This window comes from Petaurus breviceps, unplaced genomic scaffold (genome assembly GCF_028583685.1).
Source record: "Petaurus breviceps papuanus isolate PSGF00001 unplaced genomic scaffold, PetGlider_PUasm1.0 221, whole genome shotgun sequence".
Taxonomy (NCBI): Eukaryota; Metazoa; Chordata; class Mammalia; order Diprotodontia; family Petauridae; genus Petaurus; species Petaurus breviceps.
Window position 1 is genome coordinate 2,490,115 of NW_027185877.1, and position 21,042 is coordinate 2,511,156.

General features: G+C 37.1%; 1 protein-coding gene across 1 annotated transcript in view; it reads right to left on the bottom strand.

The window, feature by feature from the left end:
- Nucleotides 1–21,042, bottom strand: part of PTPRQ (protein tyrosine phosphatase receptor type Q) — a 291,670-nt gene that overhangs the window by 169,834 nt on the left and 100,794 nt on the right. The window contains exons 17-18 of the mRNA XM_069094772.1: nt 17,607–17,708; nt 12,405–12,525 (exon numbers count right to left, since the gene is read on the bottom strand). Coding sequence (XP_068950873.1) covers nt 12,405–12,525; nt 17,607–17,708 — 223 coding nt within the window. The remainder of the gene's footprint in view (nt 1–12,404; nt 12,526–17,606; nt 17,709–21,042) is intronic.

Genomic DNA, 21,042 nt, shown 5'->3' on the forward strand with positions numbered 1-21,042 from the left:
TTTACATAAAACTCATACACTGTTAACTAAGATAGTCAAAAGATCCTATATGTGATAAACACCAAATAATAAAAACAAGTTAAGTGGACAATTGTAGAGAACTTTCAGAAGTCCCCCAGCTCTGCTAATGAAATGTTCCCCTCCCCTATATTATTACCTGCAAGGTTACAGGGCAGATAAGCAAGAGGGCATGTAATCTTTTTTCTTTTGTTGTTTATACCTCTAGATATGGTCCTATGAAATTACCCTAATAAATAACTAATCTTAGGCAAGGGTAAATAGTAAACGAGATTAAGGGAGGGTCCTTAATATTAGCAGCTGACAGGAAGAAACAATATGAGTATTGTGGAAACACAATCAAGATAACACAAGATCTACCAACTTCTACATTAAAGGATCTAAGTGCTTTGAATAAGATATTCTGGAGGTCAAAGGAGCTAGGATTAAAACCAAAAAATACCTACCCAGAGGTGGCTAGGTGGTCCAGTGAATAGAGCACCAGCCCTGGAGTCAGGAGGACCTGAGTTCAAACCCAGCCTTAGACACAAAAACTATCCATGTGACCTTGGGCAAGTCACTTAACCCCAATTGCCCTACCTACCCCTCTCCAAAATGCAACCCACCCCCAAACAACACCTACCCAGCAAAACTGAGTATAATGCTTGAGGGGAAATATGGTAATTCAATGAAATAGAGGACTTTCAAGTATTTGTGATGAAAAGAATCCCAGACCTGAACAGAAAAATTTTGACTTTCAAATACAAGAAGCAAGAGAAGCATGAGAATGTAAACAGGGAAAAGAAAACATAAGGAACTTAATAAAGTGGAACTATTTACATTCCTACATAGAAAAATGATCATTTTAACTCATGAGATTTTTCTAAATATGAGGACAGTTGAGGGGAAAATATATGTGTAGGAGGGTATATGTGTGTATAAATACATATGTGAGCATGTGTATATGTGTGTACATGTATACATAGACTGAGAACACAGGATGAGTTGAAGAGGAAGGGATGACATCTAAAAAATAAATTTAAGAGGTGAGAGAGGAATATAATGGGAGAAGAAGAAAGAAAGAGATAGAACAGGGTAAATTTTCTCATGTAAAAAAGGCAAGAGAAAACTGTTACAATGGAGGGGAAGAGCAAGAAGGTGAAAGCATCAACCTTACTCTCATTGAACTTGGCCTCAGGAGGGAATAGCATACACTCAACTAGGTATCTTACCCTACAGGAAAGTAGAGGGGAAGGGGATAAGAGGAGAATTATAGAAGGGAGGTCACATTAGGGGAGAGGGTAGTTAGAAGTAAACCTTTTTGAAAAGGGATAGGGTCAAAGGAGAAAATAGAATAAGTGGGGGGCAGGATAAGATGGAGGGAAATATAGTTAGTCTTTCACAATATAACTACTATGGAAACATTTTGTGTAACTACATATGTACAACCTATATTGAATTGTTTGACTTCCCACTGGGGGTGGGTGAGAAGGGAAGAAGGGAAAGAACCTAAAAATCAAAGTTTTAAAAACAAATGTTAAAAAAAAATTTTTTTACATGCAACTGGGAAATAAGATACACAGGCCACTGATGTATAGAAATCCATTTTGCCCTACTAGAAAGTTAGGGGTAGGGGGATATAAGAGAGCAGACTGGGGAAGAGGTATTCAGTAGGCTCGCTATCTTGGGGTGGGGGTAGGGGAAATATGGGGAGAAAATTTATAACTCAAAATCTTGTGGAAATGAATGTTGAAAACTAAAATAAATACAAGATTTTAAAAATGTTTTAACATGTAACTGGAGAAAAAATAAAATATATTCTACAAAAGAAATAAATGTACAGCTTTATAGATTAAAAAAGCCACTTCATAAGTGTAGGATGGGGGAGTAATGGTTAGGTAGTAGTTTATCTCAAAAATATAGGATATTTAGGAGGAACAGTAGATAGAGCACTGGGCCTGGAGTAAGGAGGCCTTGAGTTCAGATTCAGTCTCATAAACTTGACACGAGCTATGTGACTGGGCAAGTAACTTAACCCCAAATGCCTCACCCCCCCAAAAAAATATTAAACTACAGACTAAATATAAATCAGTAGGATGGTGTGGTAGCCAAAAAAGTTAAGGTTATCTTAGGCTATATTAGGGCCATAACTCATCCAGATAAACTTCATTAACTAATTAAATTTAGCTAGTTCTGGACACTACAGTTAAGAGAAACTTTGATGAACTAGAGAGTATAGGAAAAGAGGGCCAACCATGATGGTGACAAGCTTTGAGTTAATGTCATGTGAGGATGTTTAACTGAAGAGAAGCCTCCAGATTAGCTCTCTTCAATTTTGCTTTCTTCAATATTGCTTGGTAGTGCAATGCATAGAGCAGTGGGCCTGGAGTGAAGAAGATGAGTTGGAATATAGCCTCAGACACTTAGCTATATGACCTTGGGCAAATTATTTAATCTCTGTTCTCTGTTCATTTCAGTTTCCTCACCTGCAAAATTGGGATAATAAAATAGTATCCATTGCAAGGATTAAATGAGGTAATATTGGTAAAGCACTCTGCAAACCTTAAAGCACTATATAAATTATTTTATTTTTATTATTATTAAAGAGAAATTAGACTTATTGTGTTTGATTCAGTGGTCAGAACTCAATTTAGCCCTGATGCTAGGAAACTTCCTAAAAATCAGAGTTGTACAAAAATACAATGGGCTTCCCTGATCGAAAGATCCCTCCCGCTTCTTAGAGGTCTTCAAACAGAAGCTCCACTTGTAAGATGGACTACAGTGCAGATTTCTTTTGGAGACCTTTTTCAATCAGAGCATCCCTGAGGCACTTTATAACACTCCACTTATGTTTATTCTGGAAATGCCTTCAGTTGAATAAAAAGGCCCTTCTCTCTGGAGATTTTAAAGAAAGACCATAGACAAAAATTACAGAGGTTGATAGGGTGTGTAAAGTCTGGGGATCTATACCCATGCATGGAGTAGAAACATCAATGAAATTGGAGAGTCATCAAAATAAGCTTATAGCTTGGACTTGCTGGGTATACCTAAGTAACAAATAATTATCAGTTGTGAGAATGGATGTAGAAATACTTAAGTCAGTTTGGCACTAATATGACAGTGGGCAAAAAAAAATTTAGGGATAATGAGAAGAGAAGGGAAAGTAATGTTTACTTTCCTGTATTATAGAGTTTGTCCCAAAAGTCTTAGCACAGCCTTAAACTTATTAACTATCATTATTAACTATTAATTATTATTATTAAATTAAACTTATTTACTACTAAGTTAAGCTATTAACTATTATACTTTTCAACCTTAAGACTGCTCTAAGACTTTTGGGACATTCTAGATTGGATAAGATGTTCTTCATAGCTCCACTCTGTGGCAAAAGAGGGGCAGTTTAATAATTTCTAACAATCTGTTCCATTATCTTCCTGTGGGCCTGTCCGGCTGCTGTTGGCCCAGGGACATCAATTGTCTCTGTGAGGCCAAGGATAAACTGAGCTATGGGAGATGATGTAGGGGCGGCTCCTTCCTTCTCTCCATGTAGTAATGTGCATTCCTCCATATACAAGAGGAGAAACAGGCATAACATTTGATATTCTGGTGGATGTATTCATGGAAAAATTAAGAACTATAACTAACCAGAGCAGATCTCAATTTGGTGGAATACAATAAAATCTTTAGGCCAAAAAACAATCAATTTTTTGAAAGTACTTGGTTGACATGCATTTGGCTGAGATGATATCATAGAAATAATGCTCAGAATTTCTCACTGCTGGGAAATTAAGAAACTGTTTTCTATCAATTTAATAATAACAAAATAAAGTTTTGACAGGGTAGTATCTCTTACACTGTTTTACTGAGAAAGGTTAAACATTTTCCCCTGCTTACAAAGTACAGTAGAGATAGCTGTCCTTTAACATCATCAAATTGTAGACGTAGCTAAAAGGAACCTGAGAGATAATCAAATCCAATCCCCTTCTTCTTCACATGAGAAAATTGAGGAATGGAGTGATTATGTTTACTTACTCATAGTCACATAGCTGGTGTTTGAGGGAGGATTTGAACCCAGATCCTTCTGACTCCAAAGCCAAGTATCTATTCATTATATCTCAAAAGCCAGACAGGGGTGAATTAATACTAATTTCTTTGAAATAAAATAACCAAAAGGCAAGAAAGGTCCCTTAGTGGTCACAGAATACACACTTTTACTTCTAGCTGGAGTACATGAACATCTTTTCAGAAACTTGAGTGTTGTCTTGATTTATTTTAAACTCACTTTCCTTTATTCACTTTGTGGCAGCTAAGTTGCATACTGTGGAGATACTGGTGGACTTCCAGTCAGCAATGCCTCCTTCGAGTTCAAATACCTCTTTGGATACTTTTCTCAACCTCAGTTTTCTCATTTTAAAATGGGAATAATAATAGCACAGCATTGTTGTAAGGCTCAAATGAGACAATACATCATAAAGTGCTTTACCAACTTTAATAAGCTAGCTATTACTAAAAATACTAACTACTCTCTCATGATGGCTACATATCATCTACTTATCCCTCAATTTTCTATTCCCTAGATCAAATGCTTTAGATTTTTCTTTTAATTAAAGGAATTGGTAGTAGAAATAGGCTAATAATATTAACAGATTCAGCGCAAATGGTCTGCATCGGTAAGTTATTTTGAACTTTAACAAATTAGCTAAAATGTTGTGGGGAAAAAAGGGGGGGTAAGCTACAAACAAAGTGGGTGAGTAACAACTAAAAATGATGATCTGTGACCATCATAAAATATAACTGCACTATAAGGAATGATTCAAATAGAGATTCAGAGAAACATGGGAAGACTTGTATGAACTGATGCACAGCAAAATAAACAAAGATACACAGTGACCACTGCCCCTACCCCGAGCCAATTAGCTGCCAAGTCTTATTGATTCTACCTCTGTAATAACGTGTCTTAATTCGCCCTTTTCTAACCACCCACATGGCTACCATTCTGTGTAGATCATCATCCCTTAACTGGGAAGTGCGATGGCTCCCTAACTGGTTCCTTTACTTCTTTTTCCCCCGTTTCCAATTCATTCTCCTCATAGTTGTCCAAGTAATTTTCCTAAATCATACGTCCGACCTCGTCAATCTCCTACTCAACAAATTCTGTTGGATCTCTATTGCCTCTAGGACAAAATATAAGTCTGTTTGCTGACTTTTTAAAGTCCTTCACACCATCAACCTGACCTAAATTTCCAATCTAATTATATATTATTACTCCCTTTTCTTGTAAACTATGTTTCAGTTAAGGTGGTTTTCTTGCTCTTCTTCCTACCTGGTATTCCATTCCTCTTCTCCAGGTCTTTGCATTGGCTACTCCTCATACCTGGAATGCCATTTTACCTCTACCTCTTAGAATCCTTTGTTTTCTTAAAAACTACTCAGATGGGGTGGCCAGGTAGCACAGCGAGTAAGAGGACCGGCTCCAGTGTCGGGATGACCTGGGGATCAAATCTGGGCTCAGATACTTAGAACCACACCCAGAAATAACTGGCCATGTAACCTTGAGCAAGTTACTTAACCCCGATTGCTTTAAAAAAAATAAAAATAAAACTACTCAAATACTGCCTTCCCTGTGAAAACATTCCCAATTCCCCTCCCTCAGCTGGTACATCCCAATTAACAAACAAACAACAACAAAACTCCTTGTATTTATTTGCATGTACTAATTTATTTCTATGTTGCCTCCTCAATAGAATTTTAATCCTTTGAAGGTAGACACAGTTTTGTCTTTGTATCTTCCATTAATCAACTGATTAATCAAAGCTCGGTTAATCTTGTTAATATCAATATTAGGACTCTGATATTATTGGTTGTAAAGAACTCATATTGTTCTGCCAGGAGTCAACTACACTGAGTCTTTTAAAAGTGGTTTGTTTGTTTTTGTCTAGAACTGTAATTTTCTCTCAAAGATGAGCTGATGCTTCCCAAAATAAGTGTTGGCAAATAATTTTTCAGAATTTCATTTGAAAATCCAGGGTAGCAGATCCAACAAATGTCATCTAACTTAATGACATACCCAAGGCAATTGTAGAAGTATCCAGAGTCAGAAAATAATTCAAGTTTCCTGTCTCTAAATATAGTAATGTGTCACTTTTGTTCCATTTCTCCATCATCCTTCATTCTCCCAATAGGTATCCTTGAGTACCAGCTCTGCAAGGCTACACCAATTCCTGCATTCAAGTCACCCAGTCTGCCTCCATACCTTTGTATTTGTCATACTTTCAAGTGCAATTTCCTACCCAGCTTTCCCATTGATCCTCATGAATTCCTGTCCAACATACATCCTTTTGGAAATAGATTAAAATTCACTTTCTCTAAGGAGCCTTCTGAATTGCCCCTATCCTAATTTAATTATTCATTCAAGATCCTCTCAGCATCAAGTACTTAGCTTATGCAAATGCTTAAGCTACACATGGGTGGGAGAAAGGGCTTTTTTACTTGTCTCATAGGATCACCCATGCCTTGAATTCAAATTTTGTTTTTCCAAGGAGTGTGTACAATCTCCAAGGTCCTCTTCTAATACCTCACTGAGGTACAAAAGTGTCCTTAGTTTCTTAATGACTATTTCAAGAGAATATCTAAGTTCTGGCAGATATTATAAAGCTAAAAAAAAAGCATCATATGCTTAAACTTAGGATCTTAAAGCCCATATAATTTAATCTGCCCATTTTACAGATTTGGAAACTGAGGCCTAGAGAACTGATTTCACTAAGATGCCTCAGGTTGTAGGTCATAGAGCTGGGATACAAAAACAAATTCTCAGTCTCCAAATTCATTGCTTTTGCCACTGTTTCATATCGAGTTCACCATCGCCATAATCTTTTTACTGGATAAAAACTTTTGAAGTATTGAAATAAATAGTCATATTTAGAAAACATTTTACAAATATTATCTCATATCAATATCATAGTGTCTGTCATGGGTGTTCAAATCCCAGGTCAGTCATTTACTACTTCTGTAATAATGGGCAAGTTCCATGATCTAAAGCTCTACATATGGAGTCAGTAAAACCTGGAATCAAATTTCCCCTCATATGCTTACTGATGTTGTCCTGGGTCAATTACCTGATTTCTTTACCTGTAAAATGAGGGGGTTAACAATTTCTGTGATCTCTTCCAGCTCTAATTCTATCCTATGAGTTCACGGACTCCCTGGGCCTCAGTTTCCTTAGCTGTAAAGTGAAAGGGGTGGACTAGTTCATCTCCAAGGTCTCTTCCTGTCCCACACCCATGATCCAGGAATCTTCAATATGCAACTGAGTGAACCAAAACTCAGGAGAGTTTAAATGACTTGTTCATAGTCACAAAAGCTTATCGATGTCAGAGAGGACAGATTTTTATACCAGGTCCCCCTGGGGACATCAGGCTCATCACTATGCCACAGAATGGCTCAGTAATCATATTGGATTGTAATATGATTAGAAAACTCTATGTCAGGGGCAGCCAGGTGGCTCAGTGAGTAAGAGCACCAGCTCCAGTGTCAGGATGACCTGGGGATCAAATCCGGGCGCAGATACTTAGCACCACACCCAGAAATAACTGGCCGTGTAACCTTGAGCAAGTTACTTAACCCCGTTTGCTTTAAAAAAAAAAAAAAGAAAACTCTATGTCCTTGATAATTTTTATCACTAGAAATTACACTAAAGAAAATGTGGTCCTTTCTGCTTTGCCACTGAAGCTTAAGGACTATTGGTTCTTTCCATTCCCCTGTGGCGACACTTTCCTTCTTTGTTGTCTCCCCCAAGAAAAATGTAGGCTCCTTGGGGGCAGGGACATTCTTGCTTATTTGTTTGCCCATAACTTGACACAGTGCTTGGCACCCAGTAAGTACTTAACAAATGTGTTTTTTTTTTACTTCTCTCTTCCTTCCTTTCTTCTTTTTCTTCCTTTTATTCATTCTTCCATTCATTCTTAATTTCATTCATTTGCCATAGTTTACTAAGTGTCTATGGACCAACTGGCTGCTTAAACTTTGACTAACCTCCAGCCCAACTGAAAAGACATGATCACTTCTTTAGCATCCCAACCTAATATACAGTTGGGATCTTTCACCCCATTACATTCCCAGTCTGAGAATTTGTTGTAGTAGCTATTCAGTCATTCAGTCACATATAACTCTTTATGACCCTGTGGAGCATTTCACACCAATAATGTCCATGGGGTTTTCTTGGCAAAGATACTGACTAGAGTGGTTTGCCATTTTCTTCTCCAGTGGATTAAAGCAAACACAGGTCAAATCACTTGTCCAGGGGCACACAGGCTGGTACTTACTTCCTTAGTTATCTGATGACAGATTTGAACTCAGATGTTCCTGACTTCAGACCCAACACTCTATCCACTGAGCCATCTACCTGTCTCCAGTCAGAGAATTAGAAGATGCTTTATAAATCTGATGATTAGATTGAAATTAAGTACAGTCACTGATGAAAAACAAATACTTCTGTGAAGCAGGGAACATTAGTAAATGAAATGCAACATAAGAATAAGGGACACAAATAACATCAGAAGTAACTAAATAGTAAAATGGTTAGAATATTGGGCCTGGAGTTGGGAAGACTTGTGTTCAAATTTAGTCATAAATACTTACTATCTGTGTGACCCTGAGAAAGTCATTTACCCATTATCTTCCTCAATTTCCTCTACTGTAAAAAGGGGATATTAATAGCACCTACCAGGGTTGTTGTGAAGAGGTAATATTTATAAAATGCTATCACAATGACTTGGAAATATTTGACATTTAATATATGCTTGTTCCCTTTCTATTATCATGTGTAAACTAATTAAATTAACACTGAAAATCATTGTAATCCAAGTAATCTAAAAACAAAATGCAACAGAAATGCACAAGTATATTTATAATTGATAAAAACTATAAAATTTTAAATGGAAGTCAATAGCCCTGGTCACTATGGTTAAATTACAATACTAATAAGAGTAATAATAATAATTATAATATCTGACATTTCTATAGTACCTTCATGCTTATAAAGAAATTTATGTAGTTATCTTATTTGAGGCCTCTTAACATTATGAGTTATGAAGTATAGGAATTATTATCTTTCTTTTAAAATATAAAAACTGACTTTCAGAGAAATTAATTTTCCAAAAGTCATACAGTTGATAAGCATCTGAGGATTGTAACTCAAAGCTATCCTGCTTCTACATCTACTTGCTAGCCATCTTCTACATATTATCTCCTTTTTATGTTTATAAACTTTTGGAATTTTATCTCCTCAGTCTTCACACAGTGATATTTAAGCATGCTCACAATGTTTTCTCACTGGATTAGTCTTTGTTAAAAGAAGAAAAAGAAATTCAGGTCATTACCAATTAACTTGTTTTAATATTTCTCCACAAATGGTGAAAAATTTTAAAGTATAGAAGGGAATAATCATAATTGAATAATCAATAATAATAATAATAATAATAATGGTCAACATTACAAATATGGAATTACAAAATTAAATTTTTCTGGTTTAAAAAATAAATCTAGTAGTAAAGAAATGAAAAAAAAATCCCACCACATTAAGTACTTATTGTATGCCAAGCACTAAGGATAAAACTCCAAAAATGAAACAGTCCCTGCCCTCAAAGAACTTACATTTTCATGGTGGGAGATGGCACATACAGGTATAAATATTTTTGTACATGTAGGGCCTTTTCCCTTTTTTATGATCTCTTTTGGATATAGACCTAGAAGTGGTATTATTGGATCAAAGGGTGTGCATAGTTATATAGCCTTTTGGGCATAGTTCCAGATTGTTCTCCAGAATCACTGGATCAGTTCACAACTCCACCAACAATGCATTAGTGTTCCAATTTTCTAACATGTCCTCCAACGTTTATCATTTTCCTTTTTTGTCATTATTTTTCAACTGGATATGTGTGAGGTGGAGATGGCACATACAGAACAGTGATGGCTAGAAATGAATGATTTTGTTTGCAAAATCACAAGGATTTTGAGTGAAATAACAGGGCAGTAGATTAAAATGTTCCTTCCAGACCCAACAGTAGAATGGATTTGATTATGACCTGTAGAGCACTTCCTAAAACTGCAATCATATGCTTATCTCAATATGGCAATAGCATAAAATGTCATAGTAAAAGTCTAAATCTTTAAGTTAAGTATCAAAAGGATATTTTTAATGTCATTTAAAGGAAACATTCTAATACAACAAAAATAGGGCAAACAACAATTATTTCCTGACTAATTTTTTTTTATTTTTTCTGGGCAAGAAGCACTAGACCCTTAATGCTAAATACCACAAATACTTCCTCCTACGAAATATATTACACACAGTCCTCTGACACAGAGTGTGCTGACTTCCTGCATGTCAGAAAGTTTTAGAAGCTTCTAGTAATAACAGAATGTCAGAACTGGAAGGAAGCCATCTAGTCCTACATATCTATCCCCACTCTGCAGCATTTCTAGTGTCTTCCTGAAGGCTTCCAATAATGGATGAACCCATTACCATTGTACTTTTTGAGGCAGTGGAGGGATTTCATCAGGATAGGCAACTCCCTGGTGGGAAGTTTCCCTACTGATCTTCTCAGTAATTCATAGCCCTAGAGAAAGATGGGGAACCATCAGAGGTTAAGTGATTCAGCCAGGGTAACACAATTTCTATGTGCCAAAATCAAGTCTTGAACCTAGATCTCTTTGCCTCCTAGGCTGGTTTTCTATCCTCTACATTCTCTTGTTTTTCATCACTCCAGCTTAACTGTATTACCCCATGCCACTAAGAATTGGGACTTCCCCTCATATCAAGCCTCAGTTTGCCTCTTTAGCTTCTATCCATTGGCTCTAATTCTGACTTCTGGAGCCAAGCAGAACAAAACTAATCCCTTGACATGGGTCCCCACTAGGGGAGGTGATACTCCCTTTCCTTGTTCTATGAATATCTTATGCATTGTGCAAATCATGGGGCCATGAATCTGTGGGTGCCTAGCCCCAAATCCACGCTCTATTCAAAACACACTATAGAGACCTCTATTAGAATTCCTCCCTGATAGAATCACTGAAATAAAGTAGTTTCCTCTCCTGGATGGCACAAAAATATTTATCTTACAAGTATATGTCACTTTAAGCAATAAAATGAAGCCTAAAAGTGTTTTTCATTACTCATAAAAAACATGTTTTAAATTCACTAGTAAAACAAGTGTCTGTGTGATAAGGTAAGTTCAGGAAAACCTTGGTTCAAACCCTGTTTAAAGACATGTGACCAGGGACAAGTCACTTAACATTATCTGTGCCCCACGTTACAAACTGTTGCTGATCAGCATCAGTGGAAGTAAATTCTCTATTAGTAATTCCCTTCAGTGATAAATCACAGGACCAGGCCAAAAAAAAAAACCAAAAAAGGGAAACTTGGAAGAAATTTATCTGTTTAGAAATCTCAGTTTTCTATCTATTAATCTTTTTATCCTGATATTCAGGGACAGCTAAGAAGCAAACAGATAGAGCACTGGATATGGAGTCAAGAAGACTAATATCCGACCTCATAAACTTATTAGCTGTGTTACACTGACACAATCAATTCACCTCTGTTTGGCTCAGTTTTCTCATCTGTAAAATGGGGATACTAAGAGCACTTGCCTCCCAGAGATGTTGTGCAGATCAAATGAGATCATAGGTGTAAAGTGCTTTAGCAGACTGCCTGGAACACAGTAGTTATGTTGAATGTTAGCTATAACTATTGAGTTTTCTTAAAGTATGAACCTAGATTCTAACCATTATTTTTGTTGTCTTGCTAGAGACTTGTGTTGGCATAGGGAACTTCCAGTGGTTAAAGTCTCACCACCTTTACCTCAAAAATGGTTGTGAAACTTGTAGGATCCAATACCTGGACGTGGAAGAAACCTCAGAGGTCAGTTAATCTTCCCTCTTCATTTTACAGATGAAGAAACTGAGGTCTAGAGGAATAACGTGACTTGTTTCAAGTAACACAACAAGTATGTGAGACACCCTTTGAACCCAGGCCTTCCTAACTGCAAGGCTGGCTTTTCCTTTAACACATCCTCTATAGCACATGGCTACTCAGTATGTTCTCCACTTTGTTTGGACTGTGTGAGCCTAAAAGCCCCTGTAAGTTCTAAATCTAGAATCCTCTGAACATTTATAAAAATAGTGTAAGAGATTAAGGAACTCAGTTATTTCTATCCAAAACACTGAAAATTTCATTTGATAAAAACAAATTAACTCAGATTAATAACCTTTTTTCCCAATATATTATCCAAGGAGTTCTGAAAGGAAAAAAAACCTGCATTCCTATTGTGTTACAGATTAATATTTGCTCTCAGAACTGTTTCCAAAAAAAGAAGAAGAAGAAGAAGCAGAAGGAAAAAGAGAGGTTTTACCAGACATAAACTGTGTAATAGAGGATAATTCCATTTGGCTCCAGGGGTGGTTGCCATGACAACTTCACCGTGACACCAGACAACTGTTTTACCGAGAAGTCTCGTGGAGGAGAACCAGGAGCTGAAAAGAAGGAGTGACGGATACAATGTGCAATTAAGCATCATATCTGGAAGATGAGTTTAAAATGGAAATCTTTGATTTGTTTTCCCTCTCTGGTTCTGTGTTAAGTGGACCTTCCATATCAGTTCAGTCCAAGGGCATGGTAGACAGACTTGTTTACTTTTAAAATAAGATGATAAAGCAAGATTTTGCATGGTGGTGTTAAAACATCTGTTTCTGTGATTCAATGGAAAAAAATATTTCATGAGAAAAGAGAGTAATGGGCTTGTCACAGTGATTCACCCACTGCTCAAGTACATTTTGCTAACTTTTTCGACTTCCAATAAATGCAGACATCTTTAGTGGTGTGAATAAATGCAAAATACAGAGAGATGTTTCCCAAGGTTAGGAAAGAACTACAAAATTAGATCTAAGAAGTGGTAAATGGAAAATCATAATCCTACCTCCATCACTAAAATAAATCCATTGGCTTTTTCAAATAGGAAACAAGTTGTTATTTTGGCCATTTGTCATTAAAATTACAAAATAATATGAAAAGTTGTTCACTAAATAGCCATTTTCCATGGATTTCAAAGGTAACATATTATCATGAAATAATCAAATAAAACATAGCAAAGAATTGATAACCAACTTTTTATTTTCCTTCAGATAATTAACAAAGACTTGGGCCACTTGAGTAATTTTCTGCATTATATAGTTTTGAAAAAATATGATAAAATACACATGGTTGTTACATTGTTATTTTTGTTGAAATAAAATATTACAAAACCACATTTAAATTAACATAGCTAATCACTGATGGACAATAATATATAAGCATTGAAAGCTCAAAAGATCTTTTTTTTCTCAATAGTTATAAACCAAGATGATGCTGACCTATAGTATTAAAATATCGTGTTTTTTTTTTATTGGAAGATAAAAAGAGACCCAAGTTTTAACTTCAGGTCATGCTGATAATCAGACATGGAAATGAGCTACAGAGCATGGCTTTTAGAAAATCTGCAGAGCATTTGTTCTGATCTCTGAACAGGCTAGTTGACTTAGAGATAAGAACCCTCTCCACAGCATTCCTGCCAGTTAGATGAAACTGTTACCTGATTTATTTTCTATTTATTTTTAGTTTTATTGCATTTTGTTTCCCTGAACAATCTCAGATGTGTGTGTGTGTGTGTGTTTACATCATGTTAGTAATGACAGATTTTTCTGAACGGGGATTTATTGATTCAGAGTACTAACCAAAGAAAAATGGTGACAGCTGTATTTAGTACTTTCGATTTGTTATTCTCAGTGGCAGGCACTACAATAAAACTGCTATCAAATATAGAATGTCACAAGAATCCATACATCACTCAGAGATATCAGGTTTCTAAGATATTAATTGCTTTCAACTGAGAATTTCCTTTACATCAATACAATAGGATGTGAATATTTGTGAGATGTGAAATGTGCAAGAAATAAATGAAGTCATGCTCATCGATGAAACCAAAGGGTGTTTTTAACAAAATATAATGTTTACTTTATTCTGAAGTATAATTTTGTTTATAGCATTTGACAATATATGTTGGTACTTATCTTGGATAATAAAAAGTGTTTATTTAAAATATCATTAAAGACAATTAGAGCAGTAACGGAGTTACGAGTCAGGAAGACATGAATTCAAACCTTACTTCAGACATTGCCAGAGTGACCTTGGGTAAGTCACTTAACCACTCAGTCTCAGTTTCCTCAATAGGATATTTACATTTAGTTCTATTGAGACTAAAAAGAGGAATATTAGAAGAAATCAGCAAAATTAGTCAACATGCTGAATAAGTCTGAAAATATATGTAATGTTTCACATCTTTGAACTTTGCACTGGTGAGATAGGGCTGCCTTCTCATATTTTTCTTTAATGACAAGTTTATTCTTGGGAAGTATGTAAAGTTGACTTGTGATTGTTGGGGGTGGGGGAGGTTCTTTCCATTTACACTGTTGTAGTCATTATGTAGATTGTTTTCTTGGCTCTGCTTACTTCTCTCTGAATTAGATCATGTAAGTCTTTCCATGCTTTTCATCATATTTGTTATTTCTTAGAGCAGAGCAATATTCTATTGGATTCATCTAATACAGTTGTTTTAGCCATTCTCCAATAAATGGGCACCTGTAATTATTTTGTGCTACTGTAAATGTTTTGGTATATATGGAGATTTTCCTCATAAATAACTCTTGGTGGTATATGTGTAGTAATGGATAGGTCAAAATAGGTCAAAAGGTATGGACATTTTGTTCACTTCATTTGAATAATTCCAAACTTTTCCAAAATAGTTTTATTAACTCAGAGCTCTAATTGTGCAATAGTTCGTCTTCAATAAGTCATTCTCTCACACATCCATTCAATTATAGGTAAGGAAACTGAGTTCCAGAGAGTTTAAATAAAACATAGAAGTTCACATTGTCAGATTAAAGCAAGTAATATTTTCATAGTTCTTAAGTTTTGAAAACCACATTCTTAACATTATCTTATTCAGTTGTCATGACAACCATGTAAAGAAGAAGGAGTTGTTTTCCCAAGCTAAGCAAACTAAGACCCAGAGGGACTTACCTAGGGACATATAGTAAGTACCTGAAGCCATGCTTGAATCCAGGTCTTCCTGATAAGGGCTTTCTCTCCTGTGTCATGCTAGCCCTCAGCTTATGGAACAGACAGATCTAGAACTAAAGAACTAGGACTAGGAGAAGCCAATCCAGGGTCCATTCTTATATCTTCTATTGTGACTATCATAATAACCAATGAACAAATTTAAAGACTGAGTTTTCAGCATGGATTTAAAATAGTGATGTGATGGCTATAAAAATGAAATCTAAGAGTATGATAGAAGAAATATCTGGCAGTGTCCTCTTCTGTGTGGATAGGGATGGATCCTTTCTTTAAAAGGGATTTTAAAATAATCCTCAAGACTTGATTGGCTCAGAGCATTAAGGCTCTGATCTGGCTTCCTAGTTACCTGAGTACAAAAAAAGACATGTGGGGGCTCCCAAGTTTTGACTACCTAAAGTTTGATTGGCAGAGAGAGAACCAGGGAGAGAAGCAATCCAGAGCCCAGGAAGTTGTACTCAACTGAACTGATGCAGTAGCTCCAGGTGAACATCTTTTCCAAGCAATGGTCAAGTACACTTCCTTCTGTTAACTGATACGTGAACTATGAATTTCTCATCTGAAGCCCATCCTTGATTAGGTCTTGGTCAGTCATCATCAGTTGTGTCTGACTTCTCATGACCCCATTTGGGGTTTTCTTCACAAAGTAACTGGAGTGTTTTGCCATTTCCTTTTCCAGCTCATTTTATAAATGAGGAAACTGAGGCAAACAGGGTTAAATGACTTGCCCAGGGTCACAAAGCTTGTAAAAGTCGGAGGTCAGATTTAAATTCAGGAAGATGAGTCTTTCTGATTTCAAGCCTAGTGCTCTATCCACTGTGTCACCTAGCTGATCCATGTTAGGTCTAACCTATTGTAACTAGTGATAATAATCATTTTGGGAGCAAATGATGTCGCTGAAGTGGGGAATGGGAAAAAGAAACTGAATCCCATTTCTGGTGATGCCCAATAGTAATGGCCAGTGGCCATTACTGTGAGATACTACCCATCTGTTCTGGGAGGCTTGAGGGAAATTATTTGTGGTCCCATACAACAAGAAAAAAAAAGTGAATTTGCTCTATGTCTTTGAGAATAACATTCTGAAAGTACAGTAAATTGTCATTTGATGGATTTGCATAACTTTTATAATTAGACATAATGGAAATTTTGAATCTCACCAACTAGTAGGTTGGAACATCTGACCCATCCCTCTTTTTTTGAAGGGGGAGGCAAGGCCATTAGGGTTAAGTGACTTGCCCAAGGTCACAAACTAGTTATATGTCAAGTGTCTGAGACTGGATTTGAACTCAGGTCCTCCCGACTTAGCTGCCCCCAACCCACTCCCCTTAAACTGAAATTTTGAAAGAGTCTGAAATATGTGCTGATTAAACTGCCAGGGCTTTCTATGTGGCATTTGGGAGGCCATTAGTAGCTGTGCCATCCAGATTTGGTCAGGACTCTTTATTATAAGTCAATAAGGAAGGTACTTGAGAGTACCGTGTTTGATGACCTCAGGGAGCCCAGAGACATTTTCATGGCTAGGGAAATGGACAAATGCATCCTAGTGCTAAAGGGACTTATTTATGTGTACTTACCAGTCAAATATCAAAACAAGACAAAAAAATTTAAGTTTTCACAACATTACTTTTCCCCTTAAAAATGTCAATACTAAAAACATCTACATAAATATTATATATGAGAACTGACTATATGACTATAACTGTATGACACTGTATGCATAGACACATAGACATAGATATATGTATGTGTGTGTGTATATATATATATGTGTATATATATATATATATATATATATATATATATATATGCTTAATTGTTTTCAGTCATCTCCAATTCATTGTGACCACACTGAAGGTTTTCTTGGCAAAGACAGTGGAGTAGTTTGCCATTTCCTTCTCTGGTTCATTTTACAGTTGAGGAAACTGAAACTAAAAGGTTTAAGTGACTTTTCCAGGGTGACAGAGTAAGTCTCTGAGGTCAGATTTTAACTCATCTACCTGACTTCAGATCCTGTACTCTATCTACTGAGCCACCTAACTGCCCCAAACTTACATATACATATACATATACATATGCATATATGCACATACATTAATATGTTGCATTATGTATTGAGTCCTCTTACATACAAAGCTGACTATACACATACATACATGCATATACATATAGGTGAGTATACATGTGTATGTACATATATACATATATACACATGATTACATTTACACATATATACATAACATATATATGGCACTATTCATTGACTCTTCCTACATCTAAATCTGAATTTACTACCCCTTTTTGACACACTCTTCCTCTGAAATCCTTTGAAAAATCCAGTGTCAAAACAACACTAATGCCTACCCTGTAGGCTAACAATATCATACTACATAAAGAAAAATTTTTACCATATGGCACACACATTCTACTGAGGTTGTGGTGTACTCACCATCTTCTTCAGTCAGTACAGTTATAGGCATACTTCGGACTCCTTCTCCTTTAAGGGTGCTCGCAGACACCTCAACTGTATAATGAGTATATTTCTTCAGCCCTAAATAGGGAAAAAGAGGATTAATTCCTCATGGAGCACAGTAACTAGATTACATAAAATATAACCATCTTTCAATACGCAAATTAAATAAGCATCAGATAACGACACTATCTCCTATGATGAAAGTAAAGTTGGAGGGAACATCAAGAAAAAATAGAAGAAAAGACAAATGCATCCTGGAGATCCAGGACCAAATCTCCAATGGCTTAAATTCTATTTGAGAAGTAGTTACATCAGATCCTGACATCATGTGCATGGAGTCCAATGACATGATGACACATACTGACTGGATGATTCTAGTAAAGTCATTTCCTTCTAAGAGCTCTAGGAATTTCTCTAAGATTCTAAGTTGCAAAGAAGGTGCCATCTTGCATTGACAGAGGGAGATTCCCATATCCATGAAATCATTAGTGTAGTCCCTGTCCCCATCTTACAATTTGTTAAAATTTAATCTATACATGATCCCATACAACTTTTGTTGCCCCATATAAAGAATAATTGTGCAGAGTCTTCATAAAACTTTCAATTTTTTTGATTGCTAGTATTTAATACTAGCTAGTATTAAATATGAGCAATATGTTAAATACCAATTGGAAAGCTCCCAATTAAAAAAATTCATGGGTGGAGACAAGATGGCCAAGTAAAAGCATGAACTTGCTTGATCTTCCACTCTGACCATTTCTAATATCTGTAAAATATGACTCTAAACAAATTTTAGAGCTACAGATCCCACAAAGTGACAGAGAGAAACAAATCTCCCACTGAAGGAAGTCTGACAGGCTGACAGAAAGGGTCCATTGCACTGGTCTAGTAGCCTAGCAGATCTCTGCATGAGCTGTGCAGTCCCAGACCCAGGGTAGCCATGACCAGTAGCACAGACTGGCCAGAGAAGACTTCAAGAGAGTGGGTCACCAGCAGCTGTTGTGGTTCCAGACTTCTCAACCCATAAATACCAAACAGAAAGAAAAAAGCCAGTGGGGAATTCTGTTGGAACCAGGTGACATAAGAGAATGGTCTGGCCCCTGCCCCCAGGGCAAGAGGTGGCAGAGGAGGAGCAGTTCCAGCTGTTGCTGTGTGGTGCCTCTGGAGTTCTTGGCCAGAAGATTATAGGGGGTATGATTCAGATTCAGAGGGTAATCACTCTTGCTTTAATCTGCTTGGATCTGGGTTGCAGTCTTAGGTGGTGGTCCTGGGGTGAGGAATGCCAGTGTGCTAGAGCTTGTGGTGGCTGTAGAGAGGGCACCTTCCTCATAGCTCTGACAACATTTGAGGAAACCCCAGCAATTTTGGACACAGCTCTCTCCACTCTGGAAGCAGAGTTCTATCATGGCAAAGAGCTCAAAAGTCAAGTAATTGGCTGGCAAGCAGAGCAAGCACAATCAGACCATGGGATCCTTTTTTGGGAGGACAAAAAGGATCAAAATATGGATCCAGAAAAAGACAATAAAGTCAAAACTCCTGCACCAAAATCTTACAAGAAAAATATGAATTGGTTACAGGCCATGGAGAAGCCCAAGAAGGATTTTGAAAATCAATTAAGAGACGTGGAGGAAAATTTGGAAAGAGAAATGAGAACAATGCAAGAAAATCATGAAAAGCAAGTCAACAGTCTGCTAAAGGAGAACCAAAAAAAAAATACTGAAGAAAATAATACCTGAAAAAATAGACTAACTCAAATGGCAAAAGAGGCCTAAAATGCCAATGAGGAAAAGAAAGCCTTAAAAAGCCAAATTGCTGGGGCAGTTAGGTGGAGCAGTGTCAGAGTCAGGTCGACCTGAGTTCAAATCCGTCCTCAGACACTTAACACAAAAATCTTGGGCAAGTCATTTAACCTCAATTGCCCTCCAAAAAAAAGAAGTCAAATTGCCCATATGGAAAATGAATCTCAAAAGCTCACTGAAGAGAATCATTCCTTCAGAATTAGCTTGGAGCACATGGAAGCTAATGACTTTATGAGAAATCAAGATACTATAAAACAGTTCCAAACAAATGAAAATGTAGAAGGCAATGTGAAATATCTTATTGGAAAAAACATTGACCTGGAAAATAGATCCAGGAGAGAGAATTTAAAAATTATTGGACTACCTGAAAGCCACAATCAAAAAATGAGCCTAGGAAGCATCTTTCAAGAAATTCTCAAGGAAAATTGCCCTGGTATTCTAGAACCAGAGGACAAAACAGAAATGGAAAGAACTCACTGATGGCCTCTTGAAAGAGATCCTAAAAAGAAAACTCCCAGGAATATCATAGCCAAATTCCAGAGTTCCCAAGTCAGGAGAAAATATTACAAGCTGTCAGGAAGAAACAATTTGAGTATTGTGGAAAAATAATTAGGACAACACAAGATCTAGCAGCTTCGGGAGTAGAAACAGGACCTCTGTGCAGCTCCGGCTCCCACCACCTCTCATTCATCTAAAAGGGGACTCTGAACAACCTTTGGGGCTACAGAAAACACAAAATGACACAGAGAAGCTAACATCCCACTAAGGACAGCCGGCAAGCCGGTAGGAATCGGCCTGTACAGAGCTCTGGGAGCCCAAAGCCCAGCTGAAGGGACTTCAGATCACCAGCAGCTGTGGCTGTTTCCAGAATTATCAAGGCATAGATGTAAGGACAAAGTGAGAGGTCAGTGCAGTGTGGACTTTGGAAGAGAATCAGCTTTTGCCCCCAGGGTGAGAAGTCGCTGAGGGCAGTGGCACAGCCTCTGCCACTGGCAGCTTCAGCTCCTGGCCTGCAGAGTGTAGGGGGACCAAGTACCAGTCTGAGAGGTAATCACTCTTGCTTTAACCTGCTTGGATCTGGACTGCAGTCTAGGGTAGAGGTCCTGGGGTGTGCATCCAGCTTGCCAGAGCGTGTGGAGGCTTCAGAAAGGGCATCCAACTAATACCTTTGGAAGCTGAGAAACCCCCAGTGTCTGGAACAAAGCTCCCCTGTCTGGTGGCAGAATCCTACTGTGGCAAAAAGCCCAAAAGTCAAATAATTGAATGGCAATATGAGCAGGCAAAGGAAGCAAACCAAGCAGAGCAGTCCAACTTTACACTCCTATTTTGGGGACAAAAACGAGCAAAGCATGTAATACGAGGAAGACAGTGAAGTCAAAATTCCTGCACCAAAAGCTTTAAAAAAATATGAGCTGGTTACAGGCCATAGAGGACCTTAAGAAGCAGATAAGAGAAGTGGAGGAAAAATTGGGAAGAGAAATGAGAAAGATGCAAGAAAATTACAAAATTAGAGTCAACACCTTGACTGAGGAAAATGACACCTAAAAAATAGACTAACTCAAATGGCAAAAAAGGCTCAAAAAGGCAATGAGGAGAAGAATGCCTTAAAAAGT